Raw genomic sequence first — 26,502 nt, 5'->3', positions numbered from 1 at the left:
TGCCATCTGGGGTTAAACCACGACACTTGGCCTGTCACTACAGAGGATGATGCTCACTGAGAAAATCAGGAAAAGGCATTGTTCAGTGCACTCTTGACTGAATGCATTCGTTTTGACTTTTATCAATGTTTTGCATATTTGACTAGCACTATATTTGATGTTTATTGTGTCTCGTAAAAAGGCACCACTGTCTTCTGGTCACTCAACTTGATTATACAAACCAGCTCACATTAGTGATGCAATGGACACAATCAGGCATTTGTAAGATCAAGTCTAAAACCAGGAATTATATGAGGTAAATAATACCAATTTCAGAAATAGTATTTTTCCAGTTTCTGTAGAGATAACATTAGGACTACTTAGGACCACCAGCAGAAGGCAGATTTACATTACCAAACAAAATTGTGATTGTACACTCCACTTACACACCCATACCATTTTAATGCACATAGCATAGAAAACTGTTGAAAAATGCAGAAACTTTGGCTTTAGCACCTACCAGCAACCAAAGCACAGTATCTCTACAACCCTCAATGTGCAACTATTCTGTTATTTTCCCTTGTGCTAGTTAGATTAAGCCAGTTTAGATACGACATACCGTGCTACCATAACATGTTCCATTTTGCTGTGTAAGCACAAGCATTTCAGGCAAAATATTTTCAACAGTGAATTATTACCTTAACAGTTAACAGAAATACAGAAGACACTGATCAGAAGCACTACACAGAGTCCAATGTAAGTACTGCTCAGAGTATGATTCTGTTCCTAAAACAGATTTAGAATGTGTACCTCTCAAGCTAAACAGTACTAATAATAGAATATAGCAGCTTCTGGAAACGTTAAAACTTCACCATCTCAGCTGTGTGAGCAGAGACAGCAGTCCAACACCTCTGGGACATGTTCTGTTTTTTTACTTTATCTGTATCAACATTTTCAGGACAACCAGTGGAAAGAGTTTCCTTTAAAATTTGATTAATGCAATATGAAAGTTCAAACAAAAACAGTTACTCTCCAAACACTTGGAGTCTTTGTGGCAGTTAAAAGAATTTACTCACATAGCTAGGTTATCAGGACCTACAGTGTATTCCATTTAATATAAATACAGAGTAAAAAGAAATCTTTCTACTCCTGTATATCCTCTTAAACCTTTCTAGGCTCCCACCTGGAAACCTAATAATTTGATTCCCTTAGCATCTTCTTCTCTATTTACTTAAGCGTCATAAAAGATTACCCTAGTTTCCATGTGAATTGTTAATGCTGACCAAGAATGATTTACATAATGAGAAAGGAATAAAATTATGAGAGAAAATTAAAATACGCTTTTTTGCTGAAAGGGTAATAAGAACTCACAAAAACATTAACTGAATAAGAAACAAAATGTTTTGTCTTTATCCAATGACTATTCCAATGCACAAAATTTAACTCCATCAGCACATCGTAAATAATGTAGCAAATAACTAGAATATTTAGTTGCCAAATAAATACAAGTGGGTGCATCTGTTGCTCAATACTGTTAATTGTTGGCACCTCAACAGCATGCCAAGGCAGGAAAATATTTTCTTGGAAAGAACAGGATAGACTGACCTCAGGCTACTTTTTTTTTTTTCTTGAAACACTATCCCAGGTGCCCATTACAGTCCAACAGGATTTTTAATGAGTATAGTGTCACGGAAAGGTTAAAACAACAGAAGGTAGAAACTTTCTACTGTAGTTTCAATGAATATCTCAACTTTCCATTTCCACTGGCAATAGATTAATATCTAAGAATAGATTTGAAATGACTGAGATTCTAAAAAAATTTAACAGATACATTACAGGAAAAATGCCAAATTATGCTAGAAGCTTCCAAAAATTTCTTTTGCAGGATAATTTAGCATTGAATCATATACACAAAAAGAATACTTGCAGTGTGTTAAGTAATGTAATTGGTAGCAAAAATATGTGACCCTAACAGACTGTGCCACAAAATGTTCTGAAGAGGTGTTCTAGAAATTACTTTGAACAGGTTAACACTTAAAACCCAAATCCTGACACCCATTAGTTCCTAAACAAACATCCATCAGCTGGTGAAGTAATGATTAGCTTTCATTCTGTCTTCTGCCTCTTGCCTTTTCAGATTGATAGGTACAAATAAAACTGTACATCCAATATTTTCTCCTGCATCTCAGTGCTTTCATCTCCATAATGATACACAATTTGCTAGCTAGCATGTACATGCCTACTGCCGAAATTGCTAAATTAGCAGGCTTCTCCAAAAAGAGACCACAGCTCAACAGCCATCTGCCACCTGTAATAACTAATAGGCAATCCACATGGCAGAGAGCGCTTTGGGAGAATGTCGGCTGAAGGCAATGAAAACTACCTACGACAAGACAACATCCAGCTGTATATCAAATAACTCATAAGGATAAGGCACATTTTACGCTATGAAAGGTAACAGCGAGGCATTTCGGTGCTTACGGCAATACAGCGATTTGATGCAATCTCTCAAAGTGATGGGAGGCAACAGCCTCCTGCTTTCCAGTTTGCACTGACCTCAGAGGTCTCTCTGCCCCAGACAATATCTCCCTCCTCACTTCTAAATTCATAGTTGGGTTAATTTTTCATATATATATATATATACACACATATAATTTTTCAATAGTTGGGTGCCCAATTTTTCATGCTTGTTGTGCCACACACTATTACAACTGTTTACAGATGTAACTAAGTATACAAATCTTTTGTATGAAATATGTACATCTTAAAACATCGTAAACCAGAAATTAAAAAGTTGAGGCATAGGGACACAACAATTCTTGACTGAATCAAGAGTTTTTCACTTAGATACTACAAACCAGAGCAGACAGCACGGACAAAATTATTGTGATTTTTTGAACTTCCTACTAAGTTTTAAAGAGACATTTACTACTTTCAGGACATGTCAGTGTAAATAACTACCATGACAGTTGCAGAGCAGAATGCGTGTCTACCACGACAGAATCTGGGTCAAAGCAGCACTGCTATAAAACATCACCCACATTATCTCGTGCCAGAGGAAACACTGAAAAGAGAACAGCCTAGCAAGCAGCTGTTAGGCCAAAAATATCCTAAGTTGTACTTATTCCAAAAATATTTGCTTTTGGACATTATCCTTTGGCTCCTCTATCCCTAATTAAGAAGGGAATTTTATAAGTAGTCTATATTTTTCTTGTTTAATCACCACTGCCCTAATATGAATGAGATCTATTATAGTGGCAGAGAAAATACAAGCTAATGATATATTAAATATTTAAACATTTTATCCTTAAAAGGTTACCCATAAAAATCATTCTGTTATGCTGAAGTTTATGTTTACTTAAAAACTAGATAGTCTGAAATACAAAATAAAAAGAGTTCTCCTTATCAGGAAAACCACATTTTTTCATTTCATGCCCCTTCAGCAGCATCAAGTTTTATTAAACCATAATTGCAAACTGCACATAAGCTGTATAGCATGGAAAAGAATATATGTAGTTACCAGATCAGGAAGGGCAATGTAAATCTTGAAACAACTCTAGGGTTATTATAGTTCTAAATCCACTGAAATCTGAAAAATGTGATGCAACCTCCTGTGCATGTGTGCGTGTCATGCTTTATGGAAGATTATTTTTAACATGTAAAAGCCTATAGATGTATTATCCTCTCTCTAATAACTAAACTGCGTCTCAGTGCAGAATTTTATAGTCTTAAAGAGGGGGGAAAAAAAGAAACCATTTACAACCTGACAACAAAACTGTCAGTTTTCAGGTCTCCTAGCTGCCAGTGTGGCCAATCATCATAGCATATCATCCGTAAAGTTCAATACAGATGCAGATTTTTATACTTAATCTTATTAAGACTGTCAAGATTTGCAAACAGACAGCCACTAACGAAATCTGTAATGGAGTCTGAATTCCACAATAATTTTGTTAATAATATCATTAATTCACATGCTAAATGGATATAGATATGAGTACTTTATACAGACACCATAAACACATAGCAGATAAATTTAAGTGAACTGTCTTAAAACAGACATTTAAATAACTGCAACAACAGATTTTTGCAGTAAGTCAAATGACAAAAAAATGAACAAGCATGTGGGCATATGTGCCGGGTTTGTGTGGTGGGTTTTTGGCAGCAGGGGAGGGGGCTACAGAGGCGGCTCCTGTGAGATGCTTCTCGAAGCTCCCCCTGGCTCCAAGTCGGACCTGCCTCTGGCCAAAACCGAGCCAATTAGCGATGGTGGCTGCGCCTCTGCGATAACATATTTAAGAAGGGGAATCTGGGAGGGATGGGGACTTGTGAGAAGGAGTTGCAAGGAGAACACCTATGCGAACATCCAGGTCATTGGAAGGAAGGAAGAAGAAGGGGGGGAGGTGTGCCAGTGCAGAAACCCTCCCCGTATCCCATGATGAGACCGCAGGGCCACCCCCCCCACCACCCACCGGAGGTCACTGGTGGAGCAGAGATTCACCTGCGGCCTGTGGAGGACCCCACACCAGAATAGGCAGCTGTGCCCAAAGGATGCCAAGACTCCATGGGAAGAAGCAGCCCCCCCTGTTGTATTTCAGCGCTGGGACGACAGCAACACACGGGGGTGACCCACGCCAGAGCAGTGCGGGAAGGGCTGCATCCCATGTGAAGAACTCACACTGGAGAAAGTTCATGGAGGACTGTCTCCCATGGGGGGGAACCACGTGGAGCAGGCAAAGTACGCAAGGAGTGCATGCACCACCACCCCCCCCCCCACTCCTGGAGAAAGAAGCAGCAGGACTGACCATAACCCCCCTTTCCCTGCCCCCTGCACTGCTGGGGGGAGGTGGTAGAGAGATCAGGAACAAACCTGAGCCTGGGAAGAAGTGAGGGATGGGGGGAGGTGTTTTTAAGATGTTGTAATGCTGCTCACTGTCCCACTCTGTTAAGTGTTGCAGTTGTTAGTGTTTGAATTAAAGTGATGGTTTTTTTCTTCCCCTAATGAGTCTGTCTTTTGCCCATAACCATAATGGGTGAGGCACCCCTCTCTGTCCTTACCTCAATAACTGAGTCTTTTGCTTTATTTTCTCCCCATTCCTGAGGGGGAAGGGGTGAGCGAACAGCATCATGGTGGTCAGTTGCCCTCTGTGCTCAAACCGTGACAGCATATATGCATATACACATACACACACCCCTACATATGCATGCATAACAGCTCTTGAAGAAATCCTTAGAAATATTTCATATGGCTCAGACTCAGGATAATTTTCTTACCATTAACTCTCAATAAGTTTAAGAATCTCACTAGGGACACCAACAGGATTAATTTTTTGTCCAGCAGACAGGAGTTTTATAGTAAGTTTGAAAACTTGGATGGAAAAAAGAAACCTGCTGTGCCTAATCTTGGGGGAGAGGGGGTGACAGCCACCAACAACATTCGGCACTTTCCACGCCTGAAGAATCTTACATTTACATATAGTCTGAAAAGCCTGAACCTGAATTTTGACCACAGGCCACAACACTTTCAAAGCCATTAACTTTTCCCTCCATTTAAAGGCTAGGATGGAATTGACACTTAGAATACAGCAGTGTTAGCTTTCCACACTGATTTATAAACACAAAAAAAAAAATATCCAAGATTGCTATTTTAGCTCCACTGTAGTGACCTGTACCAGGAATCTACAGTCTGGTAAAATGAACTTTAAAAGGCCAAACAAAGCAAAGCTCTAACATCTTTCCAAAGAAAACATTTTAGAAATAAATAAAAAAGGAGGAGAAAAAGTACAGTACACTCACCAGACGTGTATTAACAACAGGAAACAGCAATGCCAAGAGGGCCCCATTCAGCATATGCATCTGCAACCTTAGAAAAGAGATGTGATATTATTTTCACAGATGGAAATAAAATGCAATGTTTTCACATGTTTCATGTAGTATCTCTTCAATAAAAGGCAGCCAGAGATTTAAGAGAATTCTTTTGGCTTGAATTTTAAGAAAGCCACTGTTAAATAGAATAACCAGGGTGTTACCTAGAATAAAGACTCTCAAAACCAAGATTAGTTTGGAGAGGAGATACTGCTTTATTCTGCACAAGATGCTAGGTGGAAAACATCCTGCTGCTTGTTTGTCAGCCATACCTGCTTTACGATTTCCCACAGCTACAAAAGTAGTTCCAAATGGTGGGCCTTACAGTGCATGATCACTATTTGTTTTGGTAAATTCACAGCTTCCAGCAATTTTCTTACCAGATTCCCATATTTTATAGGAGTTCCTTGTGCTGATAAAAGGCCTCTTTCTTTCCATAATGCCCTGTGTGCATGGATCACTCCAAATGCATATTTAGAATCAGTCCAGATATTAACAGCTTTACCAGCTGAAGTTTCCAAGGCTCTTGTTAAGGCTATTAATTCTGCCTTTTGAGCAGAGGTGCCAGCTGGTAGTATCCTGCCTTTCTTTTTCCACAATCCACAAAACGATTCCCATCCACAAATAAATCCATTTCCACTGACCTCAGGGGTATATCCTTCAAATCAGCTTGACTAGAATACACTTGTTCATTGTTGTCAGTCATGTTTCAATTCTGTTTCTCCTGGCAATGGTAGCAATGTGGCAGGGTTCAGTACTGAGGTTATTTTTAATTCTATGTCGTCCTGTTCTAACAGGATTGCCTGGTATTTCATCATTCTGCTTGGAGACAACCAATGCCCCCCTTTTTCCTCCAGTACGGTTGTTACTGCATACAGTACTTGAACAAGTAACTTCTGCCCCAAAGTTAATTTTCTTGCTTCTTGTATAAGCATTATTGTAGCTGCAATCACCCATAAAGAAGGTGGCCAACCTTTACTTGATCCAGTTGTTTAAAAAAATATCCTACCAGTCCCCTCCAGGATCCAGTCTTTTGAGTCAATACTCTGAGTGCAGTATGTTGTCTTTCATGAACAAACAGCTAGAAAGGTTTTTCCGAATTGGGTAATCCTAGAGCTGGGGCTGTCATTAAAGCGTGTGTCAGTTGAATGAACAAGTGTTGACATTCTGGAGTCCATCCAAGGAGATTCCCAGGTCCTTTTATAGCTTCATATAGTGGTTTAGCTATCAATCCAAAATTAATTATCCACAGGCGACACCATCCGGCCATTCCGAGGAATGCTCTTAGTTCCTGTTCAGAAGCTGGCTCAGGTACTTGACAAATTGCTTCTTTCAGTTCTACTCCCAGGCTCTGTTCTCCTTGAGTAAGTAAAACCTAGATAAGTAACAGCTGTTTGCATTATTTGAGCATTTTTCTGTGACACTCAATATCTGGACGCTCACAGAAAATTCAAAAGATCTATCATATACTGCATACAGCCTGTTTTTGTCTGGGAACTTAAAAGAATGTCATCTACATATTGTAACAAATTGACATTTCCTTCATTTTCCTTCTGCCACGTTTCCAATTCCCTTGCCAATTGATTCCCAAAAATAGTCAGGCTATTTTTAAACCCCTGTTGCAGAACAGTCCAACGTAATTGCATTTTCCAACCAGTAGTAGGGCTTTCCCACTCAAAAGCAAGTAGTCTCTGACTTTCTTCTTTTAGCAGGATACAAAAGAAAGAATCCTTTAAGTCCAACACAGTAAATCATTGATGAGTGTCCCTTACAGCAGTCGATAAGATATAAGGACTGGCCACTAGCAGATGCACATCTTGAACAGTTTGATTAATTGTAAGTCTTGAACTAGCCAATGTTCATTACAGTGTGGTTTCTTCACCTGGATAATGGGAGTATTATATTCAGATTGACACTCACTTAGTAGTCCAGATTTCATAAAATTTTCTATCAAGGCTTCACGTCCTTTCCTTGCTTCCAACTTCACAGAATAGTGTTTCTGTCTTACCAGTTTTGCTCCTGGCTTTAACTCAATCTTCACTGGTTCAGCTAGTTTTGACCAACCTGGCACTCCAGATGCCCGTACAAGGGGATTCACCGCATTCAGAACCTCTTCAGGTATTGTTGGAGTTTCTTCTGCTGTTCCTTGCTGTAATAGAAAAACTTGCGCCTCTACTGCCTTTTCTTCAGGAATCTGCACGCAGATGTGATTACCTTCAAACACGATTTGAGCACTCGATTTACTTGACAAGTCTCTTCCCAATAAAGGCACAGGGCAACCAGGTACGTACAAAAATTTATGCATAAAATTCCGAGATCCACATTCGCATTTGATAGGTTGGAAAAATGGCCTGACTTCTCTGCCCCCTGGGGCACCAACAGTAGATAAACTTTGCTTACTCAATTTACCTTTACATGTGTTTAAAACTGAACCTGCTGCACCAGTGTCAACTAGAAATTCTACTCTCTCATTCCCCTACTTCAGGGTAACCGGGGGTTCTGCTGGGGAGACTTCCGAGTCAGCCCCCTGTCCCCATTAGTCAGAATTCTGATCCAAAGTCAACAATTCTGTTAGCTTAGGATTTTCACTAATCCTAGGGAGTCTTGTCTGCAATCTATTTTGCGGACACTCTCTCTTCCAATGTCCTTTTTGTTTGTAAACTGCACATTGATCTTTTTCAAGAGGAGTAAAAGGACACTTATTTCTCCCCCTTTGATTCTGATTTCCTCTATTCTCATTCCACTTTCTACCTCCTTGATTTCCTCTCTCTATTGCTGCTGTTATTAATCTGTCTCTCTTGAGCTGTTCTTTATTTTCTCTTTTCTTTTCCTCCTCCTATTATTATACACCTTCCAAGCTGCCTCTAGCAGTTTATTTATAGATCTCCCATCTTCTCCTTCATATTTCTGCAACTTCTTTCTAATATCCGGATAAGATTGTCCCACAAATATATTAAAGACAGTGCATTTTCTGCTTTTTCTGGATCTAGGTCTGAGTATTTTCTGGCAGTCTCACACAACCTTTCATAAAAGGCAGAAGGCATCTCACCTTTTCCTTGGACCACCTGAAAGATTTTTGCTAAATTTTGAAGTTTTGGGATTGCGTTCTTTTCCCCAAATAAAATCAACCTTTGGTACTCTGTTAAAAGCAACCTTTGTACTCTATCATTCAGATTCCAATTAGGAATTGATTCCATTGGGAAATGATCATCCACTCTCCCTACCTGCGCATCCTGTACATGTACTTTCTCCACCTCTTCCTTAGATTTTGCTATTACCATTTGTCTCTCTTCATGTGTAAAAAGAGTATTCAGGTCAACCTGCACATCTTTCCAATCCGGATCATGATTTTCAATAACAGTATCTAATGCCTGAGCTTCCCTCTGCGGATCTTCCCTGTAGGTGCCTGCCATCTCCTTCCAGGCTCTCAAATCTGCTACCGAGAAAGGAACTTTTACCCATACCAGCTCTGCAGAGGGCCCTACTGCCTGTCTTGAAGGTGCCCGCAGTACAGCTCCTCCTCCTCTAGTACAACTGGCTACAGGACTATAATTTTCACTCCCAGATGCTCTCTCCGCTTCTCTGCTAGGCTCTCTCTCTTCCCTCACTTCCACACCTTCATCCTGAACATCAGGTGGCCACCGTGGGGCCAGTGGTCCCCATGAGGCTGCTAGTAACTGAACATCCTCCTCTTCCTCAGTATCCTTATACTTATTACATCATTTCCCAATACTGCAGGTTGAGCAGCAATGCTCTAGCATTTTTAATTTTCTATTTTCTTGTTCCAAAGCCAATACATTCATATCATTAACAACTAATCCACAATCCTTTCTACTCATATAGTAATTTCCGAGAGTAAAGAACAAATCAACAGATGGTATTTCATCCCATTTTCCTTCCCGTCTACAAAGCAACATTAATTGCAATATAGTATTACAATTCAATGTTCCATTCTTTGGCCATTTTTTATGGTTGTCTAACATATATATTGGCCACCAATGATTACAATATTTAACTAACATTTTCCGAGTTAATGGACCACCTCCAAACTTTAACCAGTGTTTCAATATACAACCCAAAGAGAAGGCTTTTACAATGCCTCCTTCAGAAAATGGTCTTACATTTCCCATTATCCGTATATCTACCTGCTTCAGTTGTCACCATACAAATGCAGGAGAACCCCAGCAGCTGCAAAAAACAACCTTTACTTATAATCCACCAACACATACTTTTCCTAGCACAATTTACTTGGGCATTTCCTTTATTGAGCAGTGTCTCCACTTGCTCTGGTCAAGTACTCGCCCCCCCGCCAGGAAATCACTAGGGAAGTCCCCGGAGAAACCATCCAGTGTGTGTTGGAGTTCCGCTTGTGATTCCTGGTGGCGGAGAAAGTCAGCCAGACTTCAAGTCTCACTGTTGGCGGGGTCCCATTGGGGTTGCCAGAAAACTGTTACCTAAAATAAAGACTCTCAAAACCGAGATTAGTTTAGAGAGGAGATATTGCTTTATTCTGCACAAGGTGCTAGGTGGAAAACATCCACAAATCAAGCACGCCATACAAAAAAATTTCCAAGTATTTATACACTCCAAACTACATGATTATGTATTTACTATAATGATTATTGGTTGGTTAATTATCACCTCTATCCCTCATTGGTTAGTTACATGCTCGCTCTGATTTAAAGTTACAGTGGGTTTTTAATTTTCCATTCAAGCTCAAAGGGTGAGGGTCTTTATTCAGGCAGGGGTCTTCAAAGCAGTGGGTGTGATTTTTACTATTATAATGAGGATAGTTCTTCCAAAGGACACACTAATCTCTAATTAAACTGACTTACACTAAACAATTTTAACAAGCTTCCATGTTCAAGGATGTTTCTCCTCTTCAAGGATGGTAGCTCCTGATTAGAAGTTCCTTACTAATTACTGTTGATGATTTGAAGAACAGACTGAACTAGCTGATGCGTCCAATCTGTCCTTGTATTTGATGAGAAACATTTGTATGGACAATAATACATAATATGTATCCTTGGGTGTGATGAGAAACAGTTGTGCAGCCTACAACATGCAATGAGAAACAGTTGTGCGGCCTACAGTTTCCTGGTAAACAATACATTCTTTCCCATGAATAGCAAGCACACAAAATTTAAGCAACTCTGAACAAGGTCTCTTGTTCAGGGTAACAAGGGCAAAAACCTTTATTTAAATGCACACTTAAAATTTCATAAAGTAGGACTGCTTTTTATAATGAACTCTGGATTCCCAGAAAGCCTGTACTGCCCATTTGTGTTAATCCTGTTCATGATGCAAGCTGCTAAATAGTTGGAAATTTGCTGTTCATTTGTCTTTCAGAGCTTAAAATAGTGTATCTGACAAAGGTTTTTACTCCTGTCTAACTCTATAAACATACAGCTTCAAGGTAAAGCTTCAGGAATTTGGAAGAAGTCCCTTAAATAAAAGAAGAATTACATTTGTCAAAATGCAAGCCCTAAGCAAAGAATAAGGCAGGAAAGTAGTATTGTAATACTGTATTTTCTATAGCTTTCGGCTCTTTTTCTGAACCACTGCTGCATCACAAGAACACAAAAATAGTACCAGTACTGTTTCAGACTACATAAGACACACAGTGAAGAATAAACTGTCTACAACCACTGTCTGTCATGAACTGTTAGGAATTTAAAAGTAACTTCAGGGGAAAAAAGGTGTTACAACTTCAAAGCAGTTTTTTACAGCTTCAAAACAGTTTTTCAAACATAATTTATATGCTGTCAGGGTGTTAGAAAACATAAAGGCTCATTCTGAAAAACAACAAATACTGTAGCCCCTGCTCTACAACTGGTCTTTTGCAAAGGCACAGTAAATCCAAAATTTCCTGGACACCAGAAGTACTTTTCACATTCTCTGAGATGGATGCTAACACAGTATCTCTGTATTCAGCCTACTCTCTGCCCAAATATGGAACAGCAGGAAAAAGTTGCAGACAGACAGTAGCAGTTTCAAAATAATTAATGAGGCCTGTCCCTAACATCATTTTTCCAGTCACTGACTAGACTAAGACAAGAAAGAGCCGAGTTAACTGTCATGGTGGCAACTACAGCCACTCCTGACTGCCACTGTGCCAGGGAAGTCCCGTGACCCTCCCCACAACAGGACTAGTTACACCCCTCAGCTGCTTACTGGACTCAAGTGCAACAGTCTATTAGAGCTTCCTACACATTAGAAACTCTCGCGGTTCCTAAAGTTAGTAACAATATGCAATATTTTAGAAAAGGTTGCATAGATTTGAGAAATACCCAAATCAGCAAGAATTTACTTTCACTATTTAACTTATATCCACAGTTACTAATTTTTAGTGAGGATAATAAAAAGGTGCAGGGCCCATGACATAACTTACTCAAGCCCATATATTAATCTGTAGAAAGATGCCTGCATTCTCATCTGTTGCTGAGCTAATTCATGTTGCTAAGTGAGGCCAAAACAACCAGTACAAAAGAACCAAGGGTATCCGCGATTTAAACCTTGACCCTTTTCAAGGTGTCATTTTTCAATCCAACCAATATGTCTTTACAACTGCCATATAGATCTTAGTATTTTATGACTTAAACTGTGATTAGCTACTAAAATACATTATGCAAGTAGACAGAAATACAGTAAGGAAGAGGCGTTACCTGAAGAGAATCATTGCAGTCCGACATGGAGGACAAGCAAGAAGAAAAATCTGCAATGTTAGAAACAAATTTAAATTAATGATATGATCTCTTTAGACTCCATCTTCTGTATCTTTCTTTCCCAGTTCTGTATGTCACAAATAATTTCTAACTAGAAGAACCGTTTTACAGCAGAGCTAGAAAAGACTAAAAATCTTGAACAAATTAAAAGGTCTCACATTACCTACATATAAAAGGATTTAAGCAGTATGAACAGGATCTAGGGTTTGGCTTCTGACAGCGCCTAAGAAACAAGACAAATTCTAGCCTGTTTGATGTTGTAGTTATAAAAGGTCTCTCATAAAGCTGTATTGCCCATCATATTGCTCCCTTAGCCGTCAATCATACGATCCTTGCTGTGCTAAAGACCAAGCGTTTACAATGACAATACTTCCTGTCACTTCAGCAGTGCAGGACCCAGCTCCTGAAGATCTCATGCAAGATGACTGCCTACAAAAGCCTCTTAATACTTCCCAAAATAAGCCTACCATAGTATCTGCTCTGTGCATAACCTTAGTAGTCATCTTTATATATGTTCATTGCCACACTCAATAAAGTATTTTTAAGGTACTGTAAAAATTTCACCAGTTATTAACTAGCTGTTTCACAAGACCAAAAGCAACTGAATATATTGTTTTTCTTTACAGGCCATATTCCTACCATAAATAGGACCTGATTTAAATTTTTATGTAATAAAGTATTGTTGATTTGCAACAATGCTGCATCTAAATTTAGAGGATAACCATTATCTTTTGATACTGCTGTCCAAAACCTCTCACAGCAACTTAAAAACTTTGTATCAGCAAGTCTTGCTCTAGATATGAAGAGATTACTACATAAGTGTTCAGTGATAAAAATCCTATTTTTTATATCATCCACTACAACAAATAGGAGACTTTGGCCTACTGCCCAATAAGTATTTCAGGAAAAAATGGAATCACACTTTTTACTGCTGTTGTAATAATAAATTCACAATAGATTATTTCACTGCCAACCTACAAAACAAATTATCATTAAATCACTTCAAGTGAAAACATTTGGTGAATATGTCTGCTTTGTGGCAAGTCAGATTAGACAATTCACCATACATGTTTCTCTGAAGTGTTGCAGGGCTGCAAAGAGGCCTCTGATGTATATTCAAATTAATTACTACCAGATCATGTACTTGCTGCAGCAACAGTAGAAATGTGAAGCCTGGATCATACTACTGAGCCCTTGTGTATAAAAGAGGCTTGCTGTCATTACCATACAAATAAATGTACAAATTCCAAATACTTTATTTCCAGTGCAAGTTCTTAATGCCCAGCCGTTTATTTCTCTGATTCACTTGTACGTTTAATTCAAGTCAGTCTCAATAACAGTTTAGAACATGCACACACACAAGTTGGTTTTACTAATTCATACAGAACGCTAATAAAGGTACAGCAAGAAAGAGGCAGCAATTAAATTTAACTGAATGTACCTCAAGACATTTTCTTAGTGAATACTGTTAAAATCCAATCAGAGTTTCTCTGAAGTCTTGTATTGAAAAAGCAAGTACTTTCAACTCATCAGGGCAGGTTAAAGAGGAAAAGAACATAACAGATGCATGATGACAATCCATTCATGGAATTTTTTTTTTTGTGCTAGGGAAAAAAAGAAAAGTGTACATGCCAGAAAAATCTTATGAGAGGTCTGTGTAACACCTTCCACATAAGACCCATATGGCTTCTGGGAAAAGCATCTAACACTTATTACGCTTCACTATTCTATCATTGCATATTTTTGCAATAAGCTTTGTTTCCTAACTAAACTAAGTCCCTTGAGTTGTGGACTATATCTTCCCCTCTTTGGAGGCCACAAATACCTTCTACAGGTCTCTTAAAATAACTTTTTCCCATGCTACTTACATGCATCAGCAAAACTTTTTAAACACTCCATGTTGTGCATTAGCAAAAGGAGATATGATATTTGGAGTCTCACTAGTTCATCCAGACTTTTAAATTCAGATTATTTTATGATTTCCTTAAATTCAGAAATCTAACAGAAGATATATGTTACTTTTGAAGCATAGTTCATACCTTTATGGAAGGAACTCTGCTCTTCTGATACAGATTTTTTTTTTCTTTTTATTTTCTACACTTAAAAAAACCCCCAGATTGACCCTTTTCTCTATATGCACAAAATAATCAAACCAGAAATACGTTTAATCACACCAGTCATTTCTTTTTCTGACACACTGTAGAGTGCTCCAACTACCACATGGTAAAGCAAAAACCACAATATGACATGGTATACTGTCTGAATCTCACCACTGAGGATAAAAAAACAGCTAGTATTAAAAAAAGGATGGCATTGTTAGAAAGACTGAGATGGACATGCCAATCTAAAATACTTCACTACCATGGAGACAGGCAAAGAAAAAAACAAATTCACAGCTGCTTATTTTTATGTCAACTCTACTGCAAGAAACAGTTTCAGGAACTGATGAGGGAAAAATAAATATTTAATATTTTTAAGCATGCAAATCCCTCTGTTAGGAGGGATCTTTTTGAAAATAAGCCTGCCTTCCATTTTTTATGACAGCAGAGAAATCATAACTAGAATGTTTATGTTAAAACTTTATGATAATGGAATATATCTTCAAATGTTTCAGCTTTAGCAGTTTAATATCAAGCACATTATCTCTACATATGTATATACTTTCTGTGATAAATAAACGTAGCTTCTTAAAAGGGGTATTTTACAAGACACCCTTCTATCTGATTTTCAAAGAACTGCATCACTGAGTAGATTCAAACATTATAAAAAGTGTCATCATTCAGCTCAGAGTAATTAGCAGTCTTAAAATACCTAGTTCACAGCAGACAACCTCACAGGCTCTAACACACAAGTGTTCACATACTTATCCCATAATCATATTACATTTCACTGTCATACTGGAAATAAAATCCTTTGCCTTGCAGGAAGAAACAGCTATGTTTTATAAACCAAACAATGTCATATTAAATTAGCTGCATGGTTGTGAAGAGTTCCCAGCCTCTGTTTTCCTGCTGGAACGCTCCAGGTTTTACGCACTGAAGCTAGCACAGATGTTAGCTCCCCTCCGCAGGCACATTGCAGAGTTCGAGCGTAAACAGGGCAGCATATATTTTAAAGCACACGGAAGCAGGCTTCTCCTTGTTCAAGGCAGAATAACTAAACATTCAATTTAGAAGAAGCACTAAGAAATAACTTCAATGTCTCTCATTCTGTCAAATCTCTTACCTGTTACATTTTCACGTTACAAATTAAAAGAAGGAGAAAAGAATTAACTGGAAATCCAAACTGTACAAAAGTAACTATTTGAGGAGGGGAAAAATAAGCTATAGAACATACATTGTCTGTTAGGCTGAATTCTGGACACAGTTCTGATTATTCCCTTCCCCTTTAACCTCTCTCTCTCAAACAAAAAAGCAGATTATAAAAAGGGTTAGAGAGGTCAACAAGAACAATCAAAAAGTATTGAACATCTTCCATACATGGATTGATTTAACACTTTAAGACTATTCAATCTATAAAAGGTTAATCTGTAGGCTAATGACAGTGAGAGGAAGTGACGGTACAAAATCCTGAGCGGCTTTGAGGAAATGTATAGATAAAAGGTCCTAGGTAGGGACAGTATTGTGAGTCAGGATGTCCGAGTCTTTTTTGCCAGCACAGGACCAGAAGATTCTACAATTGTTCTCAGGTAATAAATTGAAAAGAAACTCGTAACACTGGTCAATCCGCAAACTGAAGTTCACTTCAACCTTGAGGACACAGGTGAAAAGAAAAATCAGAAATTCTGTCAATATACTTCATAATTGCTCTGCAAGACCATAAATACCATTGTCCGTCCCCATGGGAAATATTTCTGGCATGAAGAACTGCACGGCCAGCACTTCCCTGCATAAGCCCAAATACAAAGGTCACACCACAACACATGATGGATCAGCAGGGCTGTTATAATTTGGAGACTGTAACATACAGGATTGCACTGCTTCACAATTTCTTCACTGAGACAAGATCTTAAAGAGACTGAACTCACAGTTACTCTGAACTAACCCAGGACTGGGCTGCAAATCAATCTCTTCCACATTCCCTTCTTCTAACCACACACTAAGCAGAAGAGAAAGCTCCAAATGGTATCTACAGGTCTGGGACAGACTGGAAGGACAAAGGAAAAGGATGGTATTTTTCAGCGTGTAGTAGTATGCTTTTAAAAATTTTCTAAAAGAAACGTGTGCAACCCTGTCATTCAGTATCTGATGGAGTTCCCAAGAAATACCTTTTGAGTTCAGTAAACTTGTAGAGATCATTATTTCCTTAAGTCTGATTGTATTAGTCATTTGTATCAGTGTAGCAGGTAGAAGACCCTGTATGTAAAAGGACTATTCTGAAGACAATAAGGTAACGTTGCACTAGTTTATTCAGATAGATAGCAATAGGTAGATATCACCAAGTATTACACTGGCCCTTCACAAATCCCTGTTAAGTTTGCTCTCTTTAAGAAAGCACAGCCAAACCAGGGAAATGTTACTGTTAAAAAGGAACTGGGTAGCTGGAAAAAAACAGATCATTTTTCATAAATTCATTTTTAGAAGTCAGAATTTACAAAAAAAAATTACTCCTTGACATTGCAATGGTGTCTCTAGGTAAAAGTCAAACTCACATGAACAGAAACAAGGCAATCAATGAAAATAAAGCTGGTATTTTGCAGCAAGCTAGGTTTTTTAATTGATTATACCTATTTTCCTAGTGCCAAAATATGACAGGAATAGGTACCCAAATTTCATAAGTGTGGAAAAAAATCCAATACTGAAACACCCCAAAATCCACAAGACTGCAACACCATGAAACCAAAAAGAACCGTGTTAACTTTAATCTGACCTCCTTTTAATACATTCCAGTTTCCCGATGTCTATGCACTGTGTTAACTCCTAATAGTATTTTCCCTTCTTGTGCTTCAAGCATTACATGTGATGCAATTATCACATTAATTTGTCAATATCAGAGGTTTCTATTATTTGATTTTTTTAAGTTCGTATGGAATTTTATTCAAACAACCTCTTTTACAGTTTGCACATCTAGACTTCAGCAATAGGCAAGTGCATCAGTATAGAGGTGGAAAAAGGTAAAGAACACCAACCATGAAACATACCTGGTTTCCTATTTTCCATTTAACTGTATGGCTAGATTGAAAACGGTACGGAAGGAAAAGGTTTTTGTTGCTGTACAATTGTGTCTTTTTAATCCAGCAGTGCCTCTACAGTACATTTGTTATGGATTACTTTTTTTGGGGGGGAAAGGTCATGAGATGAGCAGATTTTACTAAATCTGTCTTATTACAAACCCAACATACTCAAATATTGAGAAACTCAAACTTCAACATACAGTCCCAAATATATCAGTGACCTACTACCTATAGTGGGTAAAATCTACTATACTAGAACACCTGCAGGCATTTTACCCAGCCTGTCATTATGAGGTGTGACTTGCCTAAAATAGATATCCTAAAAACAGTTGATTAAATACCTAAATGAGAGGCTGTGGTACATGCTAGACTTACATCTAGGAAAATTCTCACTGGCAAGGATGTATGTTATGTTACAGGTTTCAAAAGCTTTGAGACCATTGCCATAAAACAATTTCTGCCAGCTGCAAATTTTCTCATTTGTCTAGTATTTCCTAGTTTCTTTGACATGTAAGCATGCCACATTTCACCACTAGTTTAAGTAATTGACATTTCAAAAAAATCAAGACTAGTAAAACTCTCAAGAGCTACTCTCAAAAGACATGCGCAATCCATTGTTCAAAAGGACGTGACTGAAGGTTACAACAGCAATACTGTCTCTGAACTGAAGTAAAACACCTCTTCAAGTATCTAAGCCTGGATACCATTCTATTCATTGAATGTTATTGCCTCACTCCATGAGCACTCTAAAGAGGGAGAGCTCACTGATATTTTTTTTTTTTTGTCCTATGACTTGGCTGGATCTCCAGGTTTTTTTGATTCCAAAACATTCCAAACTTCTACAAAATATTACATCTAAGAGCTCGCTTCAGAAGTATTTTAACGATGCTATTTTTCAGTTAGTACACTGAGGCAGAGAGTGCAGTCAAAACTTGTCATGAAAGGCTTTTCTTCTACCAGTCTTAGTCCTGCTGAGACAGAAACATGCATAACACACAGATCATCTTGTTTGATCAGAACCAAACTAAAAAGACAAAAGAGGACAATTCAAAAGCCTATAGGGGGAAGAAAAGAACAAGTCACACAACTCTAACCATTCCAGATTAAACACCACACGAAGCAGCACTTACGGCAACGCTACAGATGGCTGAGCAGAGTTGTTTCTGGCAGAATATAGCTAAGCACGCCACAAGTAAAACCACTGCATCTCACATATGCAGCACAGATTTCATTTACCTTTCAAAACAGCAGCTTGTCTGTCCCTGAGCCGCCTGTTTGATTTAGTATCTCATTGCAGCAGACTGGAAACATTATCTTTCTTTTCAAACATTCCAGTCATGATCACTTAACCAGATCATAAATTGATTGTTTCAGTACACTGTTTCAAAATGAACACTTCAAGAGGTTAGATATTAATTTCTACTTGCAACATTCTGAGCAATGTGAAGAATTCACAGACACTGGATTCATCCAAAACTGGAATGAATTTTGAAAAAAGAAAAGTGAAAAAAAAAGGGGGGGGGGGAAAGAGACAGGCTTTGATCAATCTGCACTGAAATAAAAATTTTCACCCTTTCTTAGGTGTATCAAAAGTACCCTCCAGATCAGAAGAGATTAAGAGGTATGTTTAAAACACTAAGATACAGTTGTAAGGTTAACTGTATTTTACTGTACATAAGAAAACCATCCATTTTCCCCCACAATGGTAAAATGTAAGGCAAGGAATATTCAAGCAGCTGGATAATTTTAAAAATGTAGAAGATTTTGTTAATTAACTCTAAAATTAATTTTTAAAGTAAGTTCAAAACAATCACCCTATTATTTATCAGAAAGTAATGGTTTAACAACTCCATCATACAGCTTTGATTCAGCATCTAGGTATGTGAGATGTTTTTGTATAAACTATCAATTCAGCACAGAACAGCCATATCACTTAAAAGCCACTGTTTGCCTTGTAAAAGGTAACTTTAAAAAAAAAAAAATCATAACTGTGGTTTGACAAATTCAGACTTCCAAATCTGAAAGGAGAACAGAGATCAAAAGATACATTCTTACTGCTAAATAGCAGCAAGTTGAATGCGTTTAATAGTTTAGGATAAAAATCCCTACTGCAGCTGTCAAGCCAAATTCAGGGATTAATTAATGAGTCCTGGGGAATTGTTAATCTAGCCTTAAAAATACTCATGATTCAAAGCAACATTGCTGGCAGAGCATTAAGTAGTACTACAGTAAAAGTAGTTTCTGTTATATAAACCAGACTCTGGGAACACAAAAAGCTGCCTGTCCCTCGTCCCAACCTCCCAGTTTCCCAGTTCTACCCAGGATGGAAAAAGTGTAGCAAGTTGAACGATTTCCACCCTCTACAATCTAATGTCTTGTAAATTATATATGTTCATTGGGACATTCTAGATTAGTCTCCCCTTCCACAGGCTTAGTTTGTTTATTCAACTCACCTTCTTCCCTTTTACAGTCTTAGGTGAAAGATTTCTAGACTTCTCATATTTTAGGATTAATTATTAACATAAGACTCAGGTCTTTCTATGTGTGCAGGAGCATTAGTTATCGCATCTTAGGAATTAGTATTTCAAAGAAAAAGTGTCACTTAGGTTATTTTTCTTCCTTTTTCTCTAATCGCTACCCACACCAGCCCTTCACGGCGTTAATGCTTTAGCAAATCCTGACAATCAAAAACTTATCTGAGGGTAAAAGGACAAAAAAGGCTGAATTTAAAAAAAAATAAATATTCAAAAGTCCAATTTCTTAAGAAAATTTAATTTGCACTGAATTTAGATTAATTTGCACTTACATCTGTTAGTGACACTGTGGAAGCTTGCATGAGTTCACAGTAAGATTCTCAGGTGCATATTCAAACACATTCACTTTTGTTACTTTTTTCCCCCAAGAATGACATTTCCTATCAGTTTCCTAGGGAAACAAAACCATTGTAGGAAAGTCCTGCTCTACTGACTCAAGTCACCAATATCTTTTTCTTGTCACAGTTCACAATTCCTCAATTTGTAGGATTTTACAACAGGAATTTGTAACCTTTAAAAGCAGTAGGATAATAAATATCTAATAGCTTTATTATTACAGATAATTTTTGCAAAAGAAACAGTGACACAATCCATAAAAAGCTAAGGCATATAACATCATATTCCTGATAATTTAAGTTGGCATTTCACTAACTACCAAAGTATTAAAATATAAACAATTACGTTCACTTGACACTAATTACTTGGCAATCTGAATAAATGTAAATCCTTACCACATCCATCTAAAGCCCCGAGGAAGTGTCATGAGAAACTCAAGTCCCACTACACTCTTCACAAGTTTCAAATTCATGGTACTGAACTTGTTCTAGGGGAACGTAAACACAGTTCAAATTGCTACGTTGAATGTGGTTGATGTACAACCACTGCAGTAAACTCATCATCTGTGACTAGGAGCATAAACGTTTACCGCAGTGCAAGGGAGACAACAAAGAAGGTTTCTTTAGAATGGAAATAATTAGATGAAAGTCATCCCAATCTGTGGAATTTATAAGGTGTCAAATATGGTTATTGCTGCTATTTGATTTAGTTCCACCACTCATTGAAGTTCCTAAAGGCCTCAGGCAGCTATTCCTGAAACATCAGTTTAAGCTGCTAGCAGACAACTCGCATGGAATGGTGTGTGAAACTGCAAAATAGGTTAAAAAACCCACCCTAAAAATGTATCACAGACAACAGTGATACATTACAATGCTGGACAGTACACTGAAACAATTATTAATATCTCCATTCTCAAAAAAAAAAGGAAAAAAGAAATATGTCTTTCCATAACATGTTGCTCAAACTACATATGCTACACTTTGATATTTCTTTAAATCTATGATGATCTCACCAAAACAAACCAATAACTGATTGCCTAATTATTCATCTAATGGCCTTTAGAAAATAACCCTTTTTATATTCACTTCTAAGAATATACAGAATAAAGGAGAGAATTACCAAAGTATGCATTCTATCTTCAAGCACAGCAGGTTTTTCCAAATTCTAGCAACTTCAAAACTAAGGCTTAACCTAGAGCTTTAATCTCCGATTCCTCAGCTAGAACATTAATCGGTAGCATGACATATTACCGTGATCCCTATCACCTTGACTAAAGCATGCACATTTTCAGCTCAAGATAAAGCACATACCGGCCTACATTAAAGTGCTTGAATTGTAATCTCTTCAAGCAAAGGAAACTGCAGTAAAATGCACTCTTTTGCCAGAAATAAGGCTTGCCACCAAGAAATACTGGTGCTTTCAGTGCTTTAACTGTTCTTCATCTGCCCTTTTTCACCACACACTATCAACTTCCCCTCTAGCTTTAAGTATCATAAGAGAAATCAGCATTAAGAGGCAGTATCACAAGTTAATCTGCAGTTGTAAAAAGAAAGACTTGTATATTTTGCAGATCTAAAGTGAACTGCATACTTCATAATCTGATATGTTTGTGAGCTGTGATTATGCACATCTTCCACTTCAGTGATGAATTGTGAGTCTACCAGATACCTTTTCAGAGCACTGAAAGGACTGTTGACCTTGTCACAACAGTCTCACGCACCTCCTAAATGTACTGATTTGGGAATAAATCATACTATACTCCAAATATATAGCCTTGCTTTTCTCAAGTATTTTTTTACAATCCTTAAGATATCAAAATCTACTAAATTTCAGTTTTATCATATCTCCTGAAACTGAGTCCTGACTTCTGAGGTGCTTTAAAAATTACAAGTTCTGCAGGTAGAAGCAGTACCAGGTTTTGGACATAGGTATGCACAAAAATTACATAGACAAGGGAAATTGGCACACATACAAAAAGGGGGATTTAGAAGCTTACATTTAGAGACTTACATTCTGAAAAACGTATATATATATATTCATAGGAAATTTTGCCTTCACTGCTCTACATCTTGCCCAACAATCTTAATACATTAAGCAATAAACAAAACTATTGAAAAACACCTTTGATTTAGAATACTGCTACCCTTTAAGCATTGAATACTCATTAAACTTCTCATTAAACTTCTACTTGCAGGCTGTTGCTCATGTAACCCAGTCACATTATTCAGTGTCATTTCTATAAAAATTTACTGAATTTCTGTATTCAAAGGTTATTTATACTCACTCCCAACTAACAGGATATGAATGCCCCTTTAATTTTAATTCAAAGTTTTGAAGAGACGGAATATAGAAAACTATACACAATTTAAGTGTGTTCTTCTAAATATTACAAAACATTTTGTAATAGTGAACAGAAATGCATGCAAATTAAATCCAGAGTCACACTTGAAAAAAAATCACATTTGACCACATAATCAGATTTTTTCTAAGGTTTAAAACAGAAAAAAAAAAAAAAAAAAAAAAGAAAGGAGGAGTGAGGAGGGAAGAGAGAGGGAGATAATTATTTAGTTATATTTTGGGACATATTCCCAAATGATGCAGAATTCAGTCAAGCTATGTTTATTATGTAAGTTCTGAAAACATCCCATTGTTTCCAAAAACACAGTAGCCTCTTTTGCAGAGGACAGAAAGGATCCAGGTCTCTCAAGAAGCTAAAACTGGAAATAATGAACACAGGATTTAGTATTTACTGAAGTACAGATGCACTTAGTACTGGTTTCAGTTACGCAATCATCAGACTGAGATCACTGGATGGAACTGGACTCCCCTATGCTTCTTCCCCTTGCCTTTTTTTCACCCATCACTTCCCCTTTATCTAAAAAGATTGCTCTTTGAAGTAATCATCCAGCAATACAGGCTTTTCCTACAAAAACATTTTCTTTACTCCAGACAATGTCAGTCCTTAACTGTCTTAATTGCAATAATTCGGTGTAGAATTGGAAGCGAATTATGACAATTTACCAGCTGAGGATTTACTGCTGAGAACACTTGCAAACCTCTTCCCAAAACAAACAAAAAAAAATTCCCAGATTGGTATTAAGTCACCATTCTGGAAGAAGGCATTGGCATATTAAAATCAAGGCAGCTGACAATTTACAACAGTTTAAGAGAAGGACTAGCTGTACCTATCATTTTAGAGTTAGATTACAGTCGTATTTCTGCCACTTCCCTGAACAAGGCTTCAAGGAACTTACACACACACTTTTAATTTCTACAGACTGGTCAGTCATAACCTTCAGTGTTTATAACTGAATAGTCCTAGAGAAGCTCCAAGAAATCAACTTAAAAATATCAGCTTCAAGACCCAACTCACAAACCTAAAATTCAAATTTAAAAAAGAAAAAAATAGTAATCACATGATCATTAAGGTTGGACAGGACCTTTCGAGATCAGTTCACCCCACCATTGTTCCCCACAAACTCATAATAGTTTTCCTTCACATAATAGTTTTTCCTTACATTTTGTTTTCCAAATTTCTCTTTTGAAATACAGACTAATTTTATCTCTGGGTCCTGGTTTATATTTGTCTACATTTAATCTTCGTTGCCTGTTAACTCCAGCTTGATCTCTTGCAGGACATCAAGAGACGTCTGTGTTCATGCATTTTCATTAAGTTACATTGATTGTGAATAACAGCTTGCAAAATATGTGTGTCAGAAACTACAAACTAGGGGTACAGGAACTATCACGAAGAACACAGTTTTGATGGAAATTCTAACTGCTCCTTCACTGAACCTGAAATGAAGAACTGCTATGTGAACACAAGTGTTCTGATTGAAAATTTAAAAAAATGTATAAAGAATATAGAACAGAGAAACAAATTGGTTTTGATATAATGGGTTTTGACATTGCAGGGCATGAAATCTTCCTTTCACCTCACTAAAGCAATGCTGTGAGTATTTTTTTGATGCTCATACACAGGGAGACAACACATATGTATAGGCTTCTCAATAACCATGCTCTGGTTGCTGCTAAAAGTCTCCTTTAAAAAACTTTTAAAGAAATCAATAGTGCTGTAATTGGCTATTACACTGCTGAATCAGAAATTTAAAAGATTTCCTTCACATCTTCAACTTCAATACCATAATTATGGGACTTAAAATATGCAAAAGGATTAATGTCTTGAAAATATAACACTTGGTCCCCTAAACATATCCTGAATTTTTTCCTGCTATGCAAAGGAGCATAGGTTTGCAACATCCTAGTGGACTTAATATTTCCCTTTTAGGATACTCTTTTATGTCAGGTTTATAGCAGTATCATTGGTCCAATCATATCCCCTGTCCTTAAAACAGCATGGTTTGTTAGGTTTTTTTTTTTTAATAGAGGTTTTCAGATAATTTTCAATAAGACCACTCTTTACATAAAGAAATAGCTTAGTATGAATTCCCTTATAGACTTCCCCCCCGCACTGCACCCCACACTAACTAAACATTGTACTGCACAAGAACATCCCCATCCCCTTCGGATAGCTGTCAAAGAAACCACTGACATTTCCATTCACCTTTGGTTTAAAAATATACATAAATTTTTAAAAATTGAAGTACTTCTCTCTCAGTGATGCTGCACTTACATCACTGGTGAAGAAACAATATTGCCCTTCTTCCTCCAAAAGCTGTGCAAGAAGCCAAAACCAAGACTAGGACAGGAAATGAGTAGTACTGTTTCTAGATAATTCGACTAGGAGGCAGGACAGCAACAAATTCTCTGAATCTCATTAACCATAAGAACTGTTTGGGCAGTTAAATGTGTTAATTTGATCTACACTTCATCCTTGTGATTACACATCTAAACTAGTTCTTCCCACTCATAAAAAAGATTTAACACAGGTTGGCGTGATATGCAGAAATTAGACACCTGATCAAAACAGACTCGTTTGTATCTCTGGATTCACTATATTACGCAGCTTTGTCTGCCCAAATGCACCACGGATGTAATTCCCGTTTTATTTTGTGATTTCATTTTAGTCTTAGGTCTTTTAAAAGCAGGACTTCTGCTTTTACGCAGAGAAAATCTGAAAGGTAATTTCCAGTTCCAAATATTTTTGGCACTGAGCCCAGAGCCTTTGTTGCTCTGAGGTGAAACAGTCTCCCCTGAAGAAAAGGAGAACAAATTGAGTGAGAGACCTTTACCAACACCTACTGTTAGCTTCCCCTTGAAGTGATCCTGATTGTTGTAGCATGTTTCATCACTTCACCTCATACTTTGTTCATCCTAATGTTTAGGCACAGCAGCAGGATTATGTACAAACTACTGTAAGAACAGAAGTGAAGGATAAATTATATTTTCATATATTTCATCTTGCCAACCTGTTGCCCTGCAAATTCAGGCCAGAAAAACAATGCTTGCAAGATTCCAACTACTGTGTATTACTTTTCTGCTGATGGAGGTCATCGTTTATCTTTGTATCTACCTGTTTTCTCTGCTGAAAGCTATTGACTTTGCAGCTATTTTCATTCTCTACATTAAGTCCAAGGCTATTTCTAATACACCTGTTTGAGGACAAGGAGGCATGACATCTGAATTTTGCTGAAACACCCATCTTCTCAAGTTCACAAATGCTGGAACACCATTTCCAATGAGTAATTAGAATAGTACTCTAAAAAAAAACTTAACAACTGATAAAAGAGATTAAGAACTGCCCATGCCGACTACAGATGTTAAGTCTCTGTCTTCTTGGGGGAGAGCATTAATGAATGAGGTAAACAACACTAGCTCCTCCATTTATGTATAAGCATTAGCTTTTCCTAAATACTTATCATCATAATACCATACCAAGACAAGTACACTTTCAAATCATAATGGTAACATATCCTCACCTTCTTCCCAGCGA

At 37.5% G+C, this 26,502-nt stretch overlaps 1 protein-coding gene across 2 annotated transcripts in view; it reads right to left on the bottom strand.

Moving 5' to 3' along the window:
• Positions 1-26,502, bottom strand: part of TMEM164 (transmembrane protein 164) — a 52,273-nt gene that overhangs the window by 23,391 nt on the left and 2,380 nt on the right. For both annotated transcript variants that reach the window (XM_074835314.1, XM_074835315.1), the window contains exons 3-4: positions 12,507-12,556; positions 5,773-5,839 (exon numbers count right to left, since the gene is read on the bottom strand). In XM_074835314.1, the coding sequence (XP_074691415.1) occupies positions 5,773-5,839; positions 12,507-12,556 (117 nt within the window). The remainder of the gene's footprint in view (positions 1-5,772; positions 5,840-12,506; positions 12,557-26,502) is intronic.

The sequence above is a fragment of the Strix aluco genome, chromosome 10 (genome assembly GCF_031877795.1).
Source record: "Strix aluco isolate bStrAlu1 chromosome 10, bStrAlu1.hap1, whole genome shotgun sequence".
Lineage (NCBI taxonomy): Eukaryota > Metazoa > Chordata > Aves > Strigiformes > Strigidae > Strix > Strix aluco.
The sequence above is the reverse complement of the archived record's forward strand: the minus strand, read 5'-3'. Positions and strand labels throughout refer to the sequence as shown.